We start from the raw sequence: 24,914 nt of genomic DNA, 5'->3' as shown, positions 1-24,914 counted from the left end.
ACTGAAACACAAGCACTGCTTTACTACATACCTTTGTTTCAGACACAGGAACGGTACTGAAAGTTGTGAGTATTACAAAGGAGAAGTGGACTATGGAGGAGGTAGTCCTGGAAGAGCTGCAGATTTTCAAGGTAAGCTTTAACAGCCACTGAGTGTTTGAACAGCATCAGAGAATAGTTTAGGGAAGTTTTAAGCCTTGTGGAGTTCAACCTCTGAAGCAGTTCATTTCTCAGAACTAGTGCAAGTTCCCAAACTTATTTTATTTTTAACATTGAGATCCTTTGGTTTTCCAAAAATGACTGAATCAAAAAGAACATCAATTTTCAAGCTCCTAGGAAGTCTTTTATGTACAACATGCTGCCAACTCACAGTTTTCTCAGCTGTTTCACCAACACTGCTTGATTTTTAGTGTTTTTCTTTAAGCCTCAGCTTCTGGAGTCCTACAATCCCTGTTATCACTTAAAAATGTTTTCAACCCTCATGGTTGTGGAGGAAACCTTGAAACACAAACGATCAAGGTTAAAAACAAAACAAACAAAGAACACGAGGCAAATAAAATGAACAAAATATCTGTGATTGTTTAAAGTCTAATGATTTTTAAATCAATCTCTTGATTTGTTTTGTTTTGGGGTGGGTTTATTCTGGAGCCTGTTTCAAGGTTTTTGTGTGCTTGGGGTTGGCAATGCTGGTAGAATGTCAGAGAGAGTCAGGCCAGCTCCAGTGAGTTGCCTATAAATGGTATATATCCTGGGCCAAATTCTGCTCTCTATTACACTGACATAAATCCTGATTAACTCTGTTGATGGTAGTTGAGTTGATTTGGATTTACACCAGTGTAATGCAGAATAGAATGTGCCTGCTGATTTATTTTTTCATTCCAGTGTTTCTCTCTCCTCCTTTTTGGCAGTCTCTTGCTGTTCCCTTTTCATTGCACCCAGCTCTACTTCATTTTTCACCTTACTGTTTCATTAGTGTTTTCCTTTCTCCCCACCATCTGCCCTTTTTTCATAGTTTCTCTCCTAAGTGCAATGCAAGCCAAAGAACAGTGGGGTCGTAGTCAATCTTTCTAATTCACAATGATCAAGTGAGTTTGAAATCAGATACAGTGAGTTCACCCAGCACTAGTGCGGGTTCTGTAAAACTGATATTACTGAGTTAATCTCTCTATGGTGCCTTTTAATAATAATCTATAGGATGAGAATCCTCTTGATTTAAAGGCTCTCAATGTCCTCTTTCCACTGCAATGAACACCAATTATAAATATTTCTTTGAAAATACCAAGATTGCTCGACTGTCTGCCAAGTAATCAGGAGTTTCAGTATGTACACCAATTTGCTGCATTCTTATAACATAACGTCAAGGGCAAACATGCCATATCATATTTAACACTAAAAGGTTTGGGGTTTGCTTAGCAGACAGTCCTCTACTTTATAAATGTTACCTCTACATTTTTTTTAATATGGAAAATTGAAGAGGAAAGAGCAGCTGCAAAAACCATTCCTTATTCCTAAAGCCACATCAGAATTAAACAATAGGCTTAGATGTTGCATTATGTGATAGAGCATAAATAATATACCAGGACCATCCTGTTCTTACTACAGTCATTGGCACAACATCCACTGGCTTCACTAGAGGTAAAATTCACCCTTGGTGCAGAGGAGCAACCTATGCACACTTTAAGTCTCATTTAAGCCTTCAGAATAGTGCTTAAATTGAGTTTTTAGATCTGGTGCTGGTCCTCTGTGCAGGGTGAATTACAATCTTCCTGGATAGAAATCATCTACTGGCAAGTAGCAGAAAATATTTGCTGGCATTTATTTCTGGAAGCAGGTATTTCCGTATTTCTGATATTTTTTCACATCTGGATAAACCAATTACATTGATCTATAGTTTTCTTTATTTTGTTGTTAGGCAGGTGTTAAGATATGTCATCTTTTCTATTAAAGACAGAAGCAAATGTCAATGAACAAGTACACTGACATTCACTCTTTAATTTTTCAGCATCCAACATTTATCTCAACTATGGAGATGTCCCTGAAGCAGGTAATTCGCACACTTGTTTAATTCACATGAATAGTTTGGTATTTTGAGCATTTAGCTTGTTGCTTTGCTGGTGACATCTGTTGCTTGTTGGCCAAATTTTCAAAGGCTGCCACTTAAGCTGCATCTGGAAAGTATAGTGTGAACTAATTTGCCTGGAAAATTGACATTTGCTCGCAAACTGGTAATTACTCATGGATACAAATCCTTAGTCATATGGATGTGGTATTTGTGAATTAAGATAACACACATATTTTCCACATATAACAAAAATTTGACTCTGTATTCTCTATTAATTCATCGAGACATTATTATTTTATTATTGGTTATAGTATCGCTATTACAAGCAGCACAACTAGGGATCTCAAATAGGGATCAAGGCCCCACAGTGCCAGTCATTGTACATACACATAGTAAGAGGCAGTCCCCAATCTATGAGTTTACAGTCTAACTACACAAGTCACAAAAGGTGGGAGAAAGGAAGTATTATTATTCCCCATTTTAAATACCGAACTGAGGCACAGAGAGGGAAAGTTATTTGCCCGAGGTCATCCAGATATCCCAAATTCCAGGTCAGTGTCATAGTTTAAAGCCAAAGGGACCACCAAACCATCTCGTCTGACCTCCTGTGTGTTACAGGCCATCTACCAAACCATCTAGTCTGACCTCCTGTATGCTACAGGCCACCAACACCACCCAGGACCCTCACGTTAAACCCAACAACTGAAATTAGAACAAAGTATTACAGCCCACAAGAAACTGAACTGTTATGTGCTACAGCAGAGAGTAGGTGAGAGACCGAGGTGCACAGTACCTGAGGTCTCTGCAATGGCAGGGAAATGATTAGGTGAGATATACCCAGGTAATCCTAGCAAGTGACCTGCACCCACATGCTGCAGAGAAAGACAAAAATCCCCAAGGTCACTGCCAATTTGATCTGGGCAAAAATGCCTTTGCAACCTTGCATGTGACAATCAGTTAGACCCTTTGAGCAAGAATCAGCCAGCCAAGCACCTGAGAGAGAGACTGCTCAATGTTACCTCAGAACCGTGGCCCACCCTATCCAATATCCCATCTCCAGCCAGGGCCATCCCTGATGCTTCAGAGGAAGGAGATAAAAAAATACATTGGAGGGGGAAAAATCCCTTCCTGACCTGTGCAGGTGACCATCTGAAACCCTGAAACATGAGCTTTTAGGAACTTTAGACATAAACCAGAAATGAGCCCCATGACCATTGAGATTAACAGCAAGACCTGTCTTCCTCTATCAAATTATTAGTAAAATTACTGTTGTTGTAGATTGCTGCTGATTTTTGATATTGTAAATTCATGCCAACATCCTACCAGGGTTTTAGATCCTTGTCCTTCCAGTTCCATAGCCCCTTTCCACCATCATGTCATCTGCAATGGATGGAAACTGGCTAGCACGCACAGTGCCCTGAGAAACATTTTACAATAAATGTTAAATTCTTTCCCGTTCAATACAATCTGGGCCAAGATTGAAAGATTGCGAGGGTGGTAGCGAGAAAGAGAACATTTAAAATAATTGCTTGAAGAATGCTTCTAATTCATTCGCTTTGCCTGATTTGCAGCAACAATTGTACATTGGTTCCAAAGATGGATTGGTTCAGCTCTCCCTGCACAGATGTCACACGTATGGGAAGGCTTGTGCAGACTGCTGCCTTGCCAGAGACCCATACTGCGCTTGGGATGGAAACTCGTGTTCCAGATATGCACCAACTTCTAAAAGGTAAGAATATGTATAGAGTTCCTATGGAAAATCCACCCACTCATATACCCTACATTAAGGGCTTCAGAGGTTCCCACTGAGTTTCTAGCCCTGCAAAAACAAATTGCACTTTTTCAGCATGTTTTTTTAGGTAAATTGTAGACATAACTTTGTCCATGTTTTGCTGGGAGTGCTATGAAAACAGTGCAGCACTTTAATATGAATAGTGATAACTGCGCTAGGGCATCTAACATAACAAGATCACCATATTTATTGTTATGCTACGTGCTTTAAGATACCAAGTTATGAGGCTAAGGGCTAAATTGTGTCTGGCTCTGCATGAGTGTGCAAAGGAGGGAAGTAATTCAAAGAGCCTCCGATACTTGTGCCTCTGCATGGGAGCCAGGCACAATCACAATGGGGAGTGTGACTCCCACAGGATACCCCTGGGTGGGTCGTCAGCAGCAGGAACTGAAAGGATGAGCTGCTGCTGTCTAAGCTAAAAGACACAGGTCTCATGGCTCAAGTGCTTTAGAGTTTACAAACCTCTATCCATGGACTAGCGAAGAACAGAGAGCCATAGTGTATTGGTATAGGTTACACAAGTGCTTTGCTGGGCTAATACCAGCTGCAGCACCAGCCTCCCAAAAGAGAAAGGACCACGGGAGCCGTATCTGAACTCTCCCTGAGCCAGATGGAGGGTTTCATGCTGTACTCTAGAAGGCTAATAGAGTTACTGAGTTGGCATTAGCTCCCCCTACTAGCATTCTGACTGGGTCAGCCAGAATTTCTCAGTTCAGGCCACTATTCCAAGGCTTTTCCTCAGCCTCCTCTTCCACCCCTTCGATGAAACTGGTCCGTGGGCAGTCCTTACAATTGGAGCAAATAACTGATTTTTTGGTTTGCTGGCAGTTCCAAAAAATTGAAACAAAATTTGGTTTGAATCAAAAAATTACACACACACATACAAAGATTTTTGGGCTGAAACTGCATTGTTTTGGCATATAAACTAATCATCTTAAAAATGTTGCCCAGCTCTGCTTACAATAAAGGTCCATGGTTGCTGTCTGTGATGAGAGTTTTGCTTCTTTAAGGACTGCAGTACTGGGCCTAAATGATTAAATGAACTATTGTAGTTAATGAGTTGTGGGTTATTGTATCATTCATTGCGCAACCATGTACATTCTCCCCTAAGCCAAAGTGAACTAGAATAAATTCAGAGAAATGTAAATGAAAAGAGAAATATAAAAGCTAAGATTCAATGGACAAGTTATGCCCCATGGGGTTGCTGAAGGCTGCAGTGCTTTCTTTCCACTGCATGCGGAGACAGAGAATGAGGGCTCATTTATTTATAGAGCTCTCTGGCTTGGTGGATAGGTCAAAGCTTTGTGGGTGCGAGGCTCCAGAAGAAAGGATTGGTGTTTTGCTTTGTGCATCTTCCATAGGTCAGTTACTTGCATATTTTCCTTTAGCTCGGTCTAGCAACCTGGCACACTGTGCTCCCGGCATATTTAAGTCTCTTCTCCAAATGGAGACATCGGCATCAGGAGCCAGCTCTTCCACTTAGACATTGCTGTGCTTTGCACTTGTAAGGTCCTATTGCCATCTCTGATGCTGGCTCGTAGTGTGTCCTCGAGGAAGTCACTTTGCCTCTCTATGCCTCAGTTTCCCCATCTGAAGAATGAAAATAAGTAGATTTATCCTCTTGAGATCTACGGACGAAAGTTCGTAAGAGCTAAGTATTATCAATATTATTTTAATTAAACCAAAAAACAGTCACAGAGAGGTTAAGTAATTCGCCCAAAGATCACTAAGCAATTAAATAGCGGAACTGGGAAAAGAATCCAGGAATCTTGACTCCCAATCCCCTGCTCTGTTGTTCTCTACATAAAGTACCCCAAACCGTACTCTGTAGCTGCTGTTCTCAACACTGTTCCATCTGAAGCAGCACCTATGCTTTTCCAGCATTGCTTGTTTTAGAAAATTCAGTAGCTGACATTACACTGTGTTGGCCTTGAATTGCGTCAGGAATGTGGTCTGTTGAAACTTGTAGGTTTACATGATGTACGGTGTTGAGGGTTCTCATGGTTTCCAAGATGATCTGGCCCACCAGAACACATCTGTTCTGCCTTTGGATCTGGCAGAGCATCTATAGCTGATTTGGAAGCTGTCTCTGCCACTAGATTGCCCTCACCCTTTTCTAGGCAGATCAGTCTCCCCACAGTGATTTTCTTAAATCACTGGCCTGTCTCTTTGTGCCATTTGTACAAATCTATCTGTGTCACATGCCACTTGAGAGCGAGGCCGGATTTACTTAGGGCTGTAATTGCCAACGATAGGGCAGGAGTGCTGCGGTCCCACATCTGCCGAGCTCCTCTGCATTTTGTTACTGAATTCCAGCAATTATGCCTCAAGTGTTACAAATTTTAATGCTTTTATTATAGGCGAGCCAGGAGGCAAGATGTCAAATATGGAGACCCAGTCGCTCAGTGCTGGGACGTGGAAGAAAGTAAGTATTTGCGCCTCTTCTTCCAATAAGATGTGTACGGTCAGTGTGTCTGTCTTTTTATTATGCTCTTTGGAACTAGGCCTCTGCAGATATCTGGGTAGCTAATGCCCAGGCAGTTAGAATCCCCAAATTCTCTCCATTCAGCCCTCATCCAGCAGTTAGACTCACTGAGCCATGGGAACTTAAAAGAAGCAAATGGCGAAAACAACTCCTCCCTCCCCCCCACCCCCCACTCCATGCAAGAGAGACACCAGCAGAAACCCGCATCAGGGGAGAAATAAGACAATTGATGTGAATACCCCATACCCCACCATGAGTGAGATGCCAGGACCTCCGCTCCTTTGCAGAGTATCTGGAGAGAAATCCAAGTAAGAAAACCTTTGAGGAAGCAGGAAATGCTCCTTTTTCCTCCCCTAATAAGTCCCAACCCCTGTTCCAGCTGCCAAACCCTCCAATTCCCCCTCCATGCAGCTACTTAAACACTCCCCGTATTAACATGAGCTTCCTCTTCCCTCAACAAGAAATCCCCCTCTCCCAGCTGCCAAACAGTCTGGCTCACTCCCTTGGCAACTGCTGCAGTTCACTTACAGAGTGTACTGTCAATGCTAAATCCTGCGGTTACACTGCAATTTCTGTGGCAGCGTAAAAGAAAAGAAAAGCTTTCAAAACTGAAGTTTGAGCTAGTCTGGGGTTTTTACATTCAGTTATTAAAATGAACAGCCCAGTCACAACAGTATTGGTAGTATTGCTGAGTTTAATTTTTGAGTTAATAGAAGCTGCTACCTTTGATCGATCTTTGATTATTTTCGTGTCATTTTGGTGCTGGAAGCCTGCTGCAGAACTCAGCATATTTCACAGCAAAAATTAGGGCTGTCTGCCATGAGATCAAAGACCAGTCTGTTGCACGATATACTGGGCTCTCACTGTGCTTATATACCGCAGAGATCATTAAAAGGTCAGGGTGAAATCCCGGTTCCATTGAAGTTAACGGCCAAACTCCCATTGATTTCAAAGGGGCTGGGATTGCACTCTCACGATTCACCCCACAATTACTACATAGTGGTATCTGAGATATGCCACAGAGCTTAGGATTGCTGTAGGGATGCCATCCCGACTACTGCAGTCAGATATCTCTTTGTAGAGAAATGGTTATTGAAGTTACTGTCTTTGATGAACAAATACAAAATTACTTAGATGTTTCACTAATATGAACTCCATCCTGAGCCCCAGTATGGTGGCAAAAATGGAATGTCTGGCTAGCTTTAGCAGCTAGGTGGGTATCCCCTGGTGCTGTAAAACAGGTTCAGATGGCCTTGTGCCACCCCACTTCCAGCCCCTGGCAGATTAATAATAATAACTATAAATAATAGATAATAATTATATAATGATAGCACCTCCCAGATCCAGTTGTGACTAGGGCCCTATTGAGCTAGACACTGCACCAACAGAGTGCAAGAGGCAATCCCTGCTCTGAAGATCTTGCAATCTAAATAAACAAGACAGACAAAGGCTGGGAGGGGAAACAACAGCCCAGAGAGGTGGAGTGACTTTTTCAAGGTCATTGGCAGAGCCAAGAGAAGAAGCCAAGTCTCCTTACTTCTAGTTCAGCGCCCTATCTGGAACACACCAAGCTCTAGCAGTAACTGCCTAGTAGATGGCCACTAAAAGGGAGTTATTTCAGATAGCCTTGAGACTGCTCTAAAGTATGCAGGGTGCTAAAGCGGTCCCTGGTGGCTCTCAGAATTGGTGGAACTACAACCAGCACTTATGGCTACCCCGCCTCTACTCTGCTCAGTCTCCACTGGGTGCACAGAGGATGGAACAGAGGAAAAATGCAGGAAAAATATTGAATTCACCAGAAGTGGCTGTATCTCTTTAAACATAAGTAAGTCAGTGGTACAGATTTTATTAACTGATCTAAAAAAAAAGTTGCACTGGAGGAAATTTAGCAGCCACCTCTAAATCCTAGCTGTTAGATTTTAAGCTAAAAGTTAAGTTTCCTTTGTCTTTTTTTATAATTCACTTGCTCCTGTAGCATCTGTTCTGAATCAGTCTATTTTCCTATTGCTTTAAAAATCAGGTCAGGGTTAATCTTCGGTACCATGTTTGCTTTCCAGGCATTAGTCATGAAACTACTGATGAAAAGGTGATTTTTGGCATTGAATTTAACTCAACTTTTCTGGAATGCATTCCTAAGTCCCAGCAAGCCTCGATTAGGTGGTATATTCAACGCTCTGGAGAAGAACACCGAGAAGAGGTAAGTTATAGGCAACAAGGCAAGCTTCCTCAGTGGAGAATTCAGCTGAGTATTCGAAGGCAGGAGTTATTGGGATTAGTAGATGTTTTCCTTTTCCTTGCTTCACCTGAGGGATCATGTAGCATTCTGGTATCACCATTTGGGGCATAGAGAGGGTAGGAGAGAGGCCATTTGCACTGTACTACAGGCAGATTTATTTTATTTATTCTACTCATTAAAAAAAAAACAACACCCCAACCTTTGCTGTAAACAGTCTTGGGTGCATTTTAAAAAGACAGACTACTCCAGTAACACCTTTTCCCCCAATAATTAACACATGGAATAACTCAGCATCAAAACCACATTCAGAATCTTCTGCCCTCTATAAGTTTCCATACCACCCTCATTACCCTAGTATCTGTGAACCTTCCAATTAAGTGTGGTGATGAACATCTCTCCTGTGAAGTTGATTCTTTCTGTCCTCCTGTCCCTAGAAGGAGAATTGTATGTACAATGGAGTGACTTTTATTATGATTGTGTTGGGTTTCAGATTTTTTTAAATGTTTGTGCTCCTCTGTGTTAAGTTGGAGAAGGCAGGTGGAAGAAGTGCCACTTGCACTTGAAGTTGAAAGTGGGGTTGTTTCCAGTGGTCCTTAGTTCCTGGGTAGGGTGACCAGACAGCAAGTGTGAAAAATCAGGACGGGGGTGGGGGGTAATAGGAGCCTATATAAGAAAAAACCCAAAAATCAGGACTGTCCCTATAAAATTGGGACATCTGGTCACCCTATTCCTGGGGGAGTTAATTCTGTCATCTGGGACCAGCACCCAAAATGTCTCCTGACTTACAATCTTTATAATTTCCCACGGAGTCCTCTCATAGCTAGTGAAAAACCAATGGGCATTAGAGCATGTCCTGAAGGTCAACACATTGGGACTGGTTTGGACTGACTTTCAAACCTAAGGACCCCTCACAGAGCATGCCTTTTGCCCTCCTACAAGCCATTTTCCATCTCAGGCCACTCTCTACCATCTGTGTAGTCATCACAACTGTGGTGGTAGTGAAAAGGGGGAGATAAGCTGGTCGAAGGCTTTAGATGAGCTTTATTGTTCAATGTTCATACCAGTCTTTAGTTAGTTATGCCTTTGGATCTGAACCAGATTGAATTGTTTTTCTTTCAAGCTCAAGCAGAGTTTAAATATCAGAGTCCTATCGGAACTATTAAATATGCACCATGGTTTATGGTTCAGCCTTCCATTGATTGTGGGCGCTAGCAACTCTCCCATTGACTGTGATGGCAAGATTTCGCTCTTTCTTTCTAAGGGCCAAGAAAGTCTAGCCATGGCTGATTCTTGTGAGGTGATAGCTCTGTATTGCAGAGGACTCTGAGCACCATCTGGGCTCTTTGGGGAAAGTTGCCATGTGGGAGGCCACATGAGGGCTAGGACAACAGTAGTGGGCCATGGAGAGTAGTGATGGACCTTGGGAGTCAGATAATCTATTTTATGTGCAAGTAGTTCAGGCTGCAGCTGCTTTTCCACCCTGTGAGCTGGAGGAACAGGACTGTCTGCAGGCCCTGGCTTTGGGGTACTTTTGTTGTACCAACCCCTGCATACTCAAGCTTGGCAAAGTGAACTTCACCACTGAGCATGAACACATAACAAATGTATTTATATATCTAGCATGTCTCATGCCCCAGGTGTAAAGCCTTAGGTAAAGTTAAAGTGTTTTAAAACACTATCTTTGACATCCATCAATACCACATACTTGAAAAATTATATTATATTCTCGTCAGCAGGCCTGCTGGTATGTCTGGAGAATGGCCAAAGAACACTAATAAACACAGGTGGCTAAACTGAAAACTGTACTGCGCACGGCTTGGAAGACCTTAATCACTCCAGAAATATTGTAATTCTTCCCTAATTGTTTTATCTTTGACTCTCTTGTTCAAGAAACGGTATTCCTTACCTCAGTAGGGGTGCACTTCAGAAAAGCACTTACATACATGATTACATCCAACCCAATTTATGAAAACAGTTGAGCAATTATTTAAGTCCTGTTGTTTTCAAAGGGATTTAAGCACATGCTTAAAGTTAGGCACATGCTCTAGAATATTCCAGAACAGGAAACTTTGATTGGTGCTTAGATGAGCCACAGTCATTATAAAAACAACCTTCCACCTCTGTAATACCTAACCAAGGTTCTCAAAAGGATTTACAAACGTTAATTAATCAAATATTACATCTGAAGAAGGTATATTTAATAAAGATAATGTTTAATCCTCTTAGATCTGAAAGTTCTTTGCAAAGTTGGTTAAGCATTTTCATCTTCATTTTTCATGTTGGGAAATTGAGATACAACAGGGTTGGTGGGTTCCGTGGGTTCATTCCTGTAGCTAAATCAGAAGTTGAAACTCCTGGCTCTGTCTGATGTTTTAACAAGACTAGTTTTCCTCCCTGAGTTTTGTGCAACCCAGTTGGAAAAAACTCAGATTTTGTTAGAAATCAAAGACTCAATTGGTGCCGCTGATGGTGAGCAAAAGAAAGGTGGCTTTAAACCACCTTTCCATCTCACTTGATCGTGGAGCTGGCTTAAGGCCAAACTGGCCTTTGGCTACATTAGAGCAGGCTAAGGGCTGGGCAAACTTTCACCAACTTGTAATAGCCGCAAATAGCCAATATGCCAGCATGCTCTGGGTGCATTTCCTAAGCCAGGCCATGAGAACACAGTGTAGAGTCCAGCCATGTGGGTTTTATGCTACCCAGGGACTCCCCTACGTCATCGGATTCAACAGCTGGTTTGAGGAGTTGAGTCAAGGATCTGGTGTGAAGGGCATAAGGGGGTGTGTGCATATGTTTTATGGCATTTGCATCTCTAATATGCACCCAGCACACATTAGCAGCCTTTCACAATGTTTAGTAGGCTCGCACTATGTAAACCATCTGAAATATTTATATGAGAAAAGTAAAGCTTTGATAAAATGCCATATTAACCACTGGGCTTATTTAGAAGAAAACTCTCCAGATGGATTTTCTGTGTTATGAATGTCAACTGCAAGAAAAGAGTTTCTTATCACATGCTTCAGAGCCACAGCCACGTTAGTCTGTATCCACAAAAAGAACAGGAGTACGTATGGCACCTTAGAGACTAACAAATTTATTTGAGCATAACTTTCGTGGGCTACTGCCCACTTCATCGGATGATATAATGGAACATATAGTGAGGAGATATATATACATACAGAGAACATGAAAAGGTGGGAGTTCCCCTAGCAACTCTAGGAGGCTAATTAATTAAGATGAACTATTGTCAGCAGGAGAAAAAACACTTTTGTAGTGATAATCAAGATATCCATGGGAGTATACACATGATGTTTGATCTTTGATAAAATAGATACTGGAGCCCATGTTCTGGATTTTTTTTCTTATACTTTTTCTCCCACCAAAGTCCCCAGCCAGAGTCCTTTTTCACTTTCAAGATCATAGGAATTAGAGACGGGATAGGCCTATTAGCTCATCTCCATCCTTGCTGGTAAATGCTTGTTCCTATGTCTAGTATTTTGACCCAATCTAGTTTTTGTTGTCATAAATAATGGGGCAACCACCATTTCCCTTTTCAGAATCATCCTGATGGTGCATTTCAATACAAAAAAAATGTTCTTCCTTTTAGAGAAACAAGGTGGGTGAGGAAATATTTTTTATTGAACCAACTTCTGTTAGCAAGAGCTCTGTATAAGCTTGAAACTGGTCTTGAACCAACCAAAATTGGTCCAATAAAAGATACTACCTATCCACCTTGTCTCTCTAATATCCTGGGACCATCGCAGCTACAACAACACTGTTCTTTCTTTTGTTATCTTTAAAGATCAAGAAAAAATTAATAAAGCTGCATTTTCAAATTGTATCAGAGGGGTAGCCGTGTTAGTCTGGATCTGTAAAAGCAACAAAGAATCCTGTGGCACCTTATAGACTAACAGACGTTTTGCAGCATGAGCTTTCGTGGGTGAATACCCACTTCTTCGGATGCAAGATTGGTTACTAAAGTAAATTCATGTGTAGCCACCTACATAAATCAGCCCAATTTTAAGAGATGCTGAGCACTCACTACTCCTGTTGGTGTTTGGCATCTCTGAACCACAGGGTCTTTTTATTGAGATGGTCTACCTTTGGGCACCCATGTTTGAAAATTTTCCCTCAGTGTTGGATACCACATGGATCGCCTCTATAGAAAATCCAAAGATAGAGAGATATTAAGTTGAGGGGTTTTAATGCACTTTACTTTGACTAAAACACCATATGTAACAGAAATAAGGTAGTTGTATTTAACATGTAGCCTGATCTTTGCTCAGTCAATACCCTACCATAACTTTTCCTGTTACAGTTCTATATTCTGCTCTCTCTTCCTGCATTATATTTCTCTAATAACACTGTATGTTTTTGTAGTGCATGTCTTAAAGGTATAACTTATTGTGATGATGATACCATGCTTTGTGAATGACTCAGTGCACCTGGAACTTAAGTTACAGACTTTTAGTTACAGTGGTGTAGCTGGAATGTTTCAGCAGATCTTTAAACCTCACTTTACAAATAGATGGTTACGCTTTGTCCATGACATGCAATACAGCTTCCTGAGGGGAGAAAAAGGGCAAAATCCAGACTAGATTGGGAGCCTTTGGCCCAGCAGGATGTCTCCTGCATTTCATCTTTAAGGTCATGGTTCAGAATCCTACTTCCAGTCAGAATGGCCTATGGGAGGGGACAGGATCTCCTGTGGTACAGGAGCTGTCACCAGGTCATTCTGCTGCCAGGGAGAGTGCGTTTCCCTGCGGTTTGGTGGGTCATGAGTCAATTATCTGGTGCTTTTGTATTTAGTGTTGCTCACGCAATTGATCATGTTTATTCCCATATTTGGAAGGTTAGTCACTGACTGTTGGGAGAACATTTTTGTAACTTGCATTAATAAAAAAGCCTGTACATCATTTGTTCGTAAAGCTTTAATGTGCTGAATTTCCTGCAGCTTAAGCTCAGCTGTTTGTTTATTCCTTTTTAAATTCCTATGTGTTGTGTTATGTACATAATAGGTGTCAGGGCCAGAAAAAGCAAATCCAGTGTTCCCTGCAAAGCTATTAACATTGGCCTCCTATGGTTTTTAAAAATATTCGGCTAGCCTGACCCAGAGTCTCCTGTGGCTGCAGGTTTGCCAAGCGGTCATGTCCCTTTCCATGGGATATAGCAAGACATCTGTTTTGAAATGACAGCCTATTCATCGATATGGTTTAACTCCTTGTATGGTGTGGGCGATGGAAGATAACCCACTGGGGAGCCTCAGCATATTTTGGCTTCTTCACCAGTAACTCACTCTTTCCCACTGTCCCATTCCATGTTCACTGGCTGATGTTAGCCATGGATTGCGTTAGCCAGCCTGGTTGGTAATCCTCTTTGAAAGATACGTGTCTGGTAGGACACTGAACTCTATTGGTGTGGTCACCATATTGGAGACAGGGAGGCATTTTTTCCCATGGTCCATTTTACACTGGTTGGAGGGATTGGGCTTCAGTTGCATCTGGCAGTGATCTATTTTGTGGTGTTGATATTTTTGGTGGTGAATTGGTGCATGAGGCATTGGTCTCTGTTGGTTTAGTCAGTGGCTGATGATTTTTGTGTGATTACAGCCTATTTTCTTTGACCATGATTTCATGGGCATGAGTTTCTGGTGGTGATTGTAGATAGATTCTGTGACTATTCAACCCCAAACCCAAGAGTCAGATGAAAGAAGAATGGAGAAGAGGGCTAAGTTTGGCAGAGAACATTGGTTATGGACATAGACCTTATTATCATGTAAAGATTTAAGAATACGCCATCCTGTTTCAGGCCTGGTTCTTTGAGAAGGGAGTTTGTCTTGGAGGCCCATGGAAGGGTGACTAGTTGGAACCCTTGACTGAAATACACATAGCCCGGCAGGGATGGAATGCAATGTTAAACAGTTATTGACTAACTTGTTGAATTTAATTGAAAATGCAGTTGATTTGCTTTTTACTGTAAGTTGGTGGTGTGATGTGCTTTCTTGGGGAAATCCCCTGGTGTTGACAGCAATGTCAACTTACACTTTAAAGGTTTATCTGTTTCAGTTTGTTGACCATTGATTCTTTCACTCTTTTACTTTACTTTAACCAATTGAGTGGTGGTGGTGGTGGTGGATTGTTTGTTTGCTTTTTAATTCCATTAAGTCCTTAAATCAGGCCATTATTTTTTTTCCACAATTAAAAAAAATTTTATATCCTGAGCTGAGATATATCCATGTGGATTTTCAGGGAGATTGATTTGGTCTGGGTAAATGTAGGATGAGAATTTAAAAATGATCCTTCTAATGGGAAGTTAGCTTCAACCTTAACTATAGTGTGACTGATGTCTCTCCCTAAATAATGACATTATGTCCCCAAAACCTGAAGAAGAGCTCTGTGTAAGCTCAAAAGCTTGTCTCTCTCACTAACAGAATTTGGTCGAATAAAAGATATTATTTCACCCATGTTGTCTCTCTGTATGTCCCCAACACATTCTTCATTTTTCCTTTATATTTGTATTACATTAAAATTTAAAAAAAGAGTTGTAAAAAAATTCTCTCTACAGCAATGTTTGGATTCAATTATTATTTTTCCAAGGGTAACACTAACAATGTGGAACATAATAAAAAAGATCCACCTTCTCAACGGAATGATGATGTAGGCCACTGATAATGAAGTCCAAGGAGAATTCTCAGTAAACGCTCCTTATTTTTCTTTCTTCCACTCTTTCTTTTGTTCAGCAGTTGCATCTAATACTACTGGGGTAATTCTGCGCCAAAAAATTCAAAATTTTGCACACAATATTTTAAAATTCTGCAAATTCTATTTGTCAAAATAACACTATATCAGGGATCGGCAACCTTTAGCATGCAGCCCTTCAGGGAAATCCAGTGGTGGGCTGGTATGGTTTGTTTACCTGCAGCATCCACATGTTCGGCTGATCACAGCTCCCACTGGCCGCGGTTCACCGTTCCAGGCCAATGGGGGCTGCGGGAAGTGGCAGCCAGCACATCCCTCGGCCCATTGGCCTGGAACGGCAAACCATGGCCAGTGGGCGCTGTGATCGGCCGAATCTGCGGACGCTGTAGGCAAACCAACCATCCGTCCCATCAGTGCATTTCCCTGACAGGCCATGTTCCAAAGGTTGCCGATCCCTGCACTATATAATCATGCCAGTTTCAATTATTTGGTCATTTATTTAAAAATACCTGTCAGCAAGTATGTCTGTAACAATACAGACACACACACAAATTCCCGCAGGAGTAGAGTTAAAGAAACCCCTACTACAGACAAGTTCCTGCTTCTCTGCCCTCTCCCCCCGCAGAGCCCAGTCAAGGAGTCAGACACTCACATCCCCTCCTTCCCCAGAGCCCAGCCGTGGGGCCCTCCCCAGCCCAGACACTCACACCCTCTACCACCCAGAGCTCAGCTGCAGGGCCCCCCTCTGACTCAGACGCTCGCACCCCTCCCCCTCAGAGCCCAGCCATGGCTGCTCCCAGCCTAGACACTCACACCCCCTTCTCCCCATAGTCTAGGGATCCAGAGGGAGAAACAGACTGATACTGGGTCCTGGGCTTGCATGGAGTTTCCTGCACACTGCCTCCTTCCTTCAGGGAACCTGCCAGGAACCCTGCAACTCCTCCTCCCACTCCCCCTGCAGTATCTTCTAGTTGCGAGCTGGGCTCCGCCACGTCCAGAGGCCCCCAGTGGTGGCCAGCAGTTCTGCAGCCCATTTCTGTTGGGGAAAAGAGGAAATTCTGTGCACACAACATTAATTTCTGCGAAACTCTGCATTGTGCAGTGGCGCAGAATTCCCCCAGGAGTAATCTAACCCATGGTTAGCTCAGCTTTACATCTAGTGCTTTTTCACATTTTGATTAATGAGGGAAGGCAGGCTTTGAAGCCACTATCTTCTCACACACAGGTGCAACGTTTCATCTGTGAAAAAGTTGACGTGAATGATTTGTAATGAGGGAGCCATCTAAACACACTATTAACAAAGGACAAAAGATGTTGACCTAACCTGATGCCATGCCACTTTTGAATCCTTTCCTCTTTACTATCTTACCCTTTCAAGATTTGCCACCTCATGGCAATCTGTGTTTCCCCCCATTGCTAAATTCATGCTGTAAAAAACAAGCAGTTAATATAAATGAACCTGTTATTCATGTGCCGGGCATTTTCTGTAACTGTGCTCTGCACATTTTATTTAATATTTTATATCAATGATAAAAAACTATTTAAAAGTTGCTTAAAGAATATACAGAATGCTGTCCAACTCTGCTACCTTGTCATTGAGAAGATATAGCATGCACACTGAAACCTATTTGCAAGCTGAATCAAAGCAACTACATGACACCAGAAAAGTTACATGGACAAATGTTGATAATCAACTGCTTAATTTCTGTGGCTCACAATTTTGGCTCTGATTCAACAAAACACTTATTCATATGTTCATCTTAAAATACCTGCTTAAAGTTAATCACATTATTGAATTGGGATCTTTGGTCTTCTGAATTGCTAAAGAACTTGTTATAGCTCCAGCAAAATGATTGGTTATGATATGCTGAAAAATAATGAAACCACATATGACAGAACTAAAATGATATCTCCTACGTAACCAGGCTTTTCACTATACTCAAAAATTGAATAAAACATGTTTTACATCTGCAGGTCAGGAACTAAAGAACAAATTAAGCATTCAAGTGAAAGGTTAAAGATCTACTACCAAGTAATGAAATGCCAGGTGTTTATGAAACTCCAGAGTCCTGTGGGGGGAAAAGTAGAGAAGAAAGACAGGAAGAGTTCTGAACCTATGGGTAAAACAACATAAACAGGATACCAAAAAAGAAAAGTTGAGGGAAAACAATAATGAAGTGTGGCTCAATATGTGTGAAATCACAGCCATAATTTCATCCTGTCAGAGAATAAGAAAGGAATTAATAATGAAGCCATAGAAAAGGAGGAGGTGACAATCTCCATAAATCAATAACTAAGATGTAAATTGGATGTTGAATAAGAATCTTATTCATTAAAAATAAAAGTAGAGATAGATTAGGATTTAGAGACACAACCACTTTAATACTGGTTAGCCTGTGGTGTGGGCTCTCAAGGAGAGTGATCTGAACCTCAGCCTTTAGCACATTTATAACTATACTGTGAACAGAACTGTATCATAGAATAGAATCATAGATTATCAGGGTTGGAAGAGACCTCAGGAGGTCAGCTAGTCCAATCCCCTGCTCATAGCAGGACCAACAGCAACTAAATCATCCCAGCCAGGGCTTTGTCAAGCCGGGCCTTAAAAACCCCTAAGGATGAAGATTCTACCACCTCCCTAGATAACTCATTCCAGTGTTTTATCACCCTCCTAGTGAAATAGTGTTTCCTAATATCCAACCTAGACCTCCCCCACTGAAACTTGAGACTATTGCTCCTTGTTCTGTCACCTGCCACCACTGAGAACAGCCTGGCTCCATCCTAGGGGCTCCATCCTAGTGTCAAACTGCACATGAAGGCTACTGTATTACAAATACTGCATGGTAATAATTAGTACGGAGATGAACTAAGTGACCCAACAGCTCTTTTCTAATTCTAGATTCTTCAAGAGCCTCCATAGCTCTGTCCTTCCTTTTACCTGCCAACAGGCTGAGCCCCACTGTGGTTCCTTTGAACCAGTGTACAGCCAGCTTAAACAGCCAGCTGCAGATTCCCTTACTGTAGGAAGTCTGACATGTAGCCAATGTACGGTGACCAGATAGCAAGTGTGAAAAATCGAGACACTTTTTTGCAGAGAGATATAGTCAGAGGTGAAAATAAGCCGGTCCAGTCTGATATGGCGTACCGGCAAGAGCCAGTATGCCGTGCGGGACCGCATCGACTTCCATGGGGGGGATTGAAAGGGCTCTGGGCTGCCCGCGGCTGCAGGCAGCCCAGAGCCCTTTGAATCCCGGCTGCGGCTAGGATTTAAAGGGCTGAGAGCTCCCTGCTGCGGCTCCGGCGGCAGGGCTGGGCCGGGATTTAAAGGCTCAGAGCTCCCCACGGCTGTGGGCAGCCCAGAGCTCTTTGTATCCCGGCCACGGCTCTGGCGGCAGGGCTGGGGCCAGGATTTAAAGGGCTCGGGGCTCCCCTCAGCAGCATGAGCTCTGGGCCCTGCCCCAGCCCCACAAAGCTCAGGGTTCCCCCTGGCGGCCAGAGCCCCGGGCCCTTTAATTTGCCCCTGAGCCCCGGGGGGCTCCCAGCCACCTCTGCAGCTGGTAGCCCCTGGTTGATTTAAAGGTTCTGGGTCTCCCAGCCACAGCTGATTCCCCAGGGCCTTTAAATCTTGAGAGGCCACGCCTTTTCCAGATGAGGCCACGCCTCTTCTGGATGAGGCCACGCCCCCCTCAGGAGTCTGGCAGTACCGGTAAATCCTGTAAATTACATTCACCCCTGGGTATAGTTGCATATATAAGACAAAGCTCCTAATATCAGGATGGTCCCGATAATATCAGGATGTCTGGTCACCCTAAGCCAATGTAGCCGGCCCTCTGCCTCCAGAATCAGAGATGTGGCCAGAGCAAGCTGTGCTCTGGTGGGTCCCAGCTGACAAACAGCTCTTTGGAGGATATTGCAGCTGGGACATAGTGTAGAACAGCCCTCAATCTGCTCTAAACTATGGGACCAGGGAGCCACAGGATGCCTCTTTGAAACTCCCTTACCTGGGCTCAGCAGTGGTTTGAGCCTCTTGTCTCTTATTGTGTCATCTCTACTCCACCAGCAACATCAGCCTTTTTGCCCTGGTCATCAGCTTTACCCACAGCCCTCTTTGCACTTTCTTGCACACTAGTCTCTACTCCTGGCATGACCTGCTTGAGCTGCTATGAAAAGCCACCACCCTCAACTCATTCAAGCCCCTTTTTAAGATCCACCTTTGCCATTATGCCTACACAAAATTAGCCAGGTTAAGACACGTTTTCCCAGAATAATTTATAAAAACCTTTCCTCATACTGCCATGCCCATGCTGATTAAATGCATAATTTTGTCTTGTAAGCACCTTGGAGAAGGCTTTCTGTTTTGGAAGACACCTAATAATATATCTTTGGATGGCCTTAGAAATAATAATAGCAAAAGTGATGGAACTCTTACCCTTAAAATAGGCCTTTTCAAAAACTTAAAATATCTCCTTTATATTCTACCTTTGCAGGATACCAAATGTTGTGGTATCACTTGACACAATATAATGCCATGTTTAGGCGAAATTTTCAAGAAAGCTCACTCGGGCTAACTCTGCTCCTGTTGAAATCCACGTGCCATCTAATGGCAACAGAGTAAAGGCCAGTGCTGAGCAGTTTTGAAAATCCCACCCTACATTTCTCTGTCTTCCTCAGACATCCAGCAGCTGGCCTTTCCCATGTCAATGTTTCTCAATCAGTGGGTCATGACCCTTGTGTGTGGGGCGGGAAGATCATGAAAGGCAATTGGTGGGGGGGGGGAGGTTTGCGAGGCACTAAAAAATTTATTATAATCTAAACCAAAGAAAATCTCTCTCCACCACTGCCTAACTAACCTTACTCTTCCAGGTCAGGTATTGTCTCTCAATAACATGAAACATACACACAAATACATTATATAGGCTTATCTTATCATTCATACATTTTTTTGTTACTTTATAGTAAGTGAAAGGGATTTGCAAAAAGTTTTACTTCAAATAAGGGGATGCCAACCTGAAAACTGCCCTATGTGGTAGAATCTAGCGAAGAAAAAGACTTATTGAATTACCTAGTCCATCTTCCCGCTATTGCAGGACTGTTAGCTGCTGTAAATGTATTTGTGTTTTGACCATGACCAATTTAGTTTAACTTTGGGGTTGTATAGTGCCTGGTGTCAGAAGATCACAAAGCACTTGCCAGACACTTATTAAATAAGCCTAACTTCCCCCTTGTGATGCAGTAAGTATTATTGTCGCCAATTTATGAATGAGGAAACTGAAGCCCAGAGCTGCCTTCCCTCAGGCCATATTGTGTGTCTGTGACAGAACCAAACAGAACCCACCAGTAAGCCCCAGCTGAGCTGGATTCTGTTCAGTATACCACCCTGCCCTTTTAGTAGCTGACGTGTGCTCTCTGAGTGGGTCATCAATGGCACACAGGTAGCTGCACATATCTGGCTGAAGAGTGCTTCTGCTAGTATGGTAGCAAGCCAGGCAAGCAGGACTTATATATATTATTTAGGGATGAAGAATTGCATACAGATTTTTCACATAAAAACAGTGTGTAATCTACCCACTGTGAATACCATTACTTTACTCATCTTTATGCTTCCCTGATCTTCTTCCTCTGAAATATTCTGGGAGGGTAGATGTATCGTCTGGGACATTTTCCAGATTTTTTTTTCTTTCTGTCTGTCTTTTTTTTCCCAGTGAGGCACTCAGCACAATAGTGAATTAAACAGGATCCTTGTGTATTATAACAATGACACCAGTGGTGCTGAAGATGTGCTTAATGTGCATGCTGCATTGTGAGCTAATCAAACTGAACCACAATCCCTTCGCTGTTGTTCTCCCCTGCAGCCTCTGTGTGGCAGCAGAACACTGCACACTCTGTGAAGTGCCAGCTTCCTTTTCAAACATCAGCGCTTCAGAGGGAATGTATCCTGGGTATGGAACTAGAACAAGGGACTGGGAGTCAGAGCTGTACTCACAGCTCTGCCACTGAGTCTTTGTGTGGCCTTGGGCAAATCACTTAACATCCATGTTGCTCCATCTGCAAGGATCCTAACATATCAGTGCCTCAGAGAGGGATTGTGAGGCTTAATTATGTTGTAAATCACTTGTAGGTTACCAGATTTGCAAAGTAGCTGGCAGCATGGATGGCTATGTTTGCCTCAGGCACCAAGTGCATTGAGCCAGCACCCCAGTGGCTAACATGTCATATTGTGCTAGATATAGAAAGTATTTCTACAGCCTTCACAATCTCAAGTACAATTCCACAAATGCTGCAGTGAATAGGGTACATAATGCACAGAAATTCAGCCTTAGCTTTAAATCTCAGTTTTTCCTAGGTTTTCTCATTCACAGATCCTGAACCCTACATGATAAAAAAAATGCACTTGGTTTTAGCTCCCTGAATCTTATTGGCGTTTTTCTGCTCTCACTTACAATGGTGTAAATGAAGAGTAACTACACTGAAGTTAAGAGAGTGTTGTAAACCAGTGTCAGATCAGAATGAGACTTATTGACTTAATTGTTATTACTATTGATTTATTATTTGTATTGCAGTAGTGGCTAGGCACCCCAGTCGTGGACCAGGACCCCATTGTGCTACGTGTTGTACAAACAGAATAAAATGAAAGCCCCTGCCCCAAACAGCTTGCAGTCTAATGGGATTGGTCCAGCTAACTATCCCACTCTTGCTTTGGTCTGTTTAACTGTATTATTCCTTGGTGACTCTATCCTCTCAGTATGTACCTTTAACTAATGCGTGCTGATGAGACTATAATTACCAATTGAATAGTAGAGCTCTGAAATTCAAATGGTTCCATATGCATCTGTTTATCTAAGGTGACCTAGAGGTAAAAGGCTGCATATCTCATTGTCAGTCCCTGAGCCAATCATCCCCTGTCTCCTCCAGGCGGCTCTAGCTTTTTTGCCATCCCAAGCACAGTAGTCAGGCTGCCTTCGGCGGTTTGCCTGCGGGAGGTCCCTGGTCCAGTGGATTCGGGGCTTGCCTGCGGGAGGTCCGCCGGTCCCATGGCTTCGGTGTACCCACTGCTGAATTGCCGCCGAATCCGCGGGACCGGCAGAACTCCCGCAGGCAAGCCGCAGAAGGCAGCCTGAGTGCCGCCCTCGCAGGGACCGGCAGGGCGCCTCCCGTGGCTTGCTGCCCCAGGCATGCACTTGGAGCACTGTGCCTGGAGCTGCCGCTGGTCTCCTCTACTCCCCACCTAACACATACTCAGATTTTATTTTTCCTGTGCTTTTAATGCATTGTTTTCTGCTTTGTCCAATCTCACAGCTGAAGGCTGACGAGAGGATCATCAAAACGGAATACGGGCTGCTGATCCGCAGCCTGCAGAGAAAGGACACAGGGGCGTATTACTGCAAAGCACAGGAGCACACGTTCATTCACACCATCGTGAAGTTAAATTTGAATGTCATAGAGAACGGGCACATGGAAAGCACTCAGAAAACGGAAGATGAAGAGGGACGGGGGAGAGATTTGCTTACTGAGTCGCGGCTGAGGTACAAGGATTACATCCAACTCGTCAGCAGCCCCAGCTTCAGCCTGGATGAGTATTGTGAACAGATGTGGCACCGAGAGAAGCGGCGGCAGCGGAACAAAGGTGGGGCAAAATGGAAGCACATGCAGGAGATGAAGAAAAAGCGAAATCGAAGGCACCATGAACCTGTCAGCAGCCCACATGCCAGGCCTACATCTACGTAGCTTTTATAGTCTATTTAAGGAAAGGACGTTTAACATGCAAAAATACTGTGTTCTGTTTTGTGCATCCTTCCGATTAATTAATATTGCTTCATACTGAGATTAGATAATGCACAGTCATTATTGGTCTGTACAGGACTGCACTGTAATACTGGAATATTATAGCAAATGACAAATTCCTTATTTGAGTACCGCATTCAAGGCAATAATTCCAAATCTGGGTTTTTTCCCAGAAATTCAGATTTTGTAGCTAACAGTGAGAAGCTGATTTGTGACATATGTCATGTGGGTGTTCCATGGCTTCCCTGGCATAATTTTAATATGAGATTTAAAGTCTATGTTACAGTGCATTATTAATTGACTGCTACATTCCACCCAAGAGTTGGCTGCAGTTCAGGGGTATGTGGATGTATTTGTAAAAGTGCTCGGGGGTCTTGTAAGGATGGGAGGTGCCATATAGATACAGGCCATTTTGTGACAAATCTGCAAAACTATACTAAATTACCCATTGGACATATATTTAGGTACATGGGTGGCATTTGCTAACACAGAGAAGCAAAGCAAAAAATCAATTAAATATAAGCTTAGCAGTAACACTCGTTTTCCCCTGTAAAAATGTAATCACATTTTAAGAGGAGGAGATGTAGAACTTTATTCATTAGGGCATAAGCAGCCTCTAGTTTGCAGTCCATCTGCTGAAATGAAATGTTGACTCAATTGAAACTGCCAGCAAGGTACTCGAGAGTAAATTTCGTAAGAAGCACCTGGGAGGTACGTGCGCAAACCCTATTAACAAATAATGGGATTTCTGCCTTCACCTCTATTGTCTTGCTGAAGATTTTACCCTGAATGTCTCCACTCACATCTACAACTATAACCCCTGACTGGCTTCATTTTCTGGGGGATGGTTAGTTTGTTGTAGAAAAAAAGAGGAGCGGAGAACACACACGCACAAAAACCCTCCCGAACTTGATGACAAAAGACAATGAGGGAAACATATTTGGCGACAGACAGAAACTGACAGTGCTCTTACACCAGGTATAACATTGGGGAGAGAGCAGACATTCCTCAGACTTGTGTATTTGTTTTATAAAAGGTCTTGTGTATTTCAAACAAGGCATTGTGTTGTTGGAATTAATACTTTTTTATTATAATTAAATAAAAACAAAAAAAGCCCACGTGTAAATAAACAGAAGTAGAAGTTAGAGATGAGCAGCTTTGCGATTAACAATAACACAATTTGTAAAGTGTACCTAGTTTTACTTTCTCTCTTTAATGAGATAAAACTTCTTGTATGAGCAAGAGACACTGTACTTCCCAGGGCCGCCCGGGAGGGAGGGGGAAGTGGGGCAATTTGCCCCAGGCCCCGCAGGGGCCCCCATGAGAATATAGTATTCTGTAATATTGCAACTTTTTTTTATGGAAAGGGCCCCTGAAATTGCTTTGCCCCAGGCCTCCTGAATCCTCTGGGCAGCCCTGGTACTTCCTTCAGATCTGATTTACACCAGTGTAACTCCATTGGCTTCATTGGACTTTCTCCCAATTTACGCTAGTGTAAGCAAGATCAAAAACAGGCCTATTGCCTCTTCTCATGCTTCGTAGCCCCTCTCCCCTACTCTACCAAACCTCCCCCTTTCTGCCTTTCATGCCTCTTTGAGTGTGAAATGAGAAATTAGCCACTTCCTCACATGGAAGAAAGCTTTGATGGATACTAAACCGACAGACTTTATTTGTGTCTCATGCATTCTGCATGTCTTGAGAGCAAAGTCTGTGGAAAACCCATGTAATTGATGTGCAATTTATTAAGGAACCAAGAACTTTGGCTCTGAATGCTGGAGATTATCCCTATCCGCTACCCAATGTGTGTGTGAATTCAGTCCCAGATCAATAATTGTGCCCATACAATCTGTGCCATTGTAC

General features: G+C 42.8%; 1 protein-coding gene across 6 annotated transcripts in view; it reads left to right on the top strand.

Annotated features, from left to right (window-relative positions):
• The window catches only part of LOC120394905 (semaphorin-3D), a 191,512-nt gene extending 167,130 nt beyond the window's left edge, over positions 1-24,382 (top strand). For 5 of the 6 annotated variants that reach the window (XM_039519125.1, XM_039519126.1, XM_039519124.1 and 2 more), the window contains 6 exons: positions 43-131; positions 2,002-2,043; positions 3,633-3,790; positions 6,214-6,278; positions 8,396-8,535; positions 22,569-24,382. In XM_039519125.1, coding sequence (XP_039375059.1) covers positions 43-131; positions 2,002-2,043; positions 3,633-3,790; positions 6,214-6,278; positions 8,396-8,535; positions 22,569-22,997 — 923 coding nt within the window. In that variant the 3' untranslated portion in view covers positions 22,998-24,382. The remainder of the gene's footprint in view (positions 1-42; positions 132-2,001; positions 2,044-3,632; positions 3,791-6,213; positions 6,279-8,395; positions 8,536-22,568) is intronic. The other variant, XM_039519137.1, reaches the window with a different exon arrangement.
• The last annotated feature ends 532 nt before the right edge of the window (positions 24,383-24,914 follow it).

This window comes from Mauremys reevesii, linkage group 1 (assembly GCF_016161935.1).
Source record: "Mauremys reevesii isolate NIE-2019 linkage group 1, ASM1616193v1, whole genome shotgun sequence".
Taxonomy (NCBI): Eukaryota; Metazoa; Chordata; order Testudines; family Geoemydidae; genus Mauremys; species Mauremys reevesii.
Note: the sequence above shows the minus strand (reverse complement) of the source record. Positions and strands in the feature narration are given on the sequence as shown.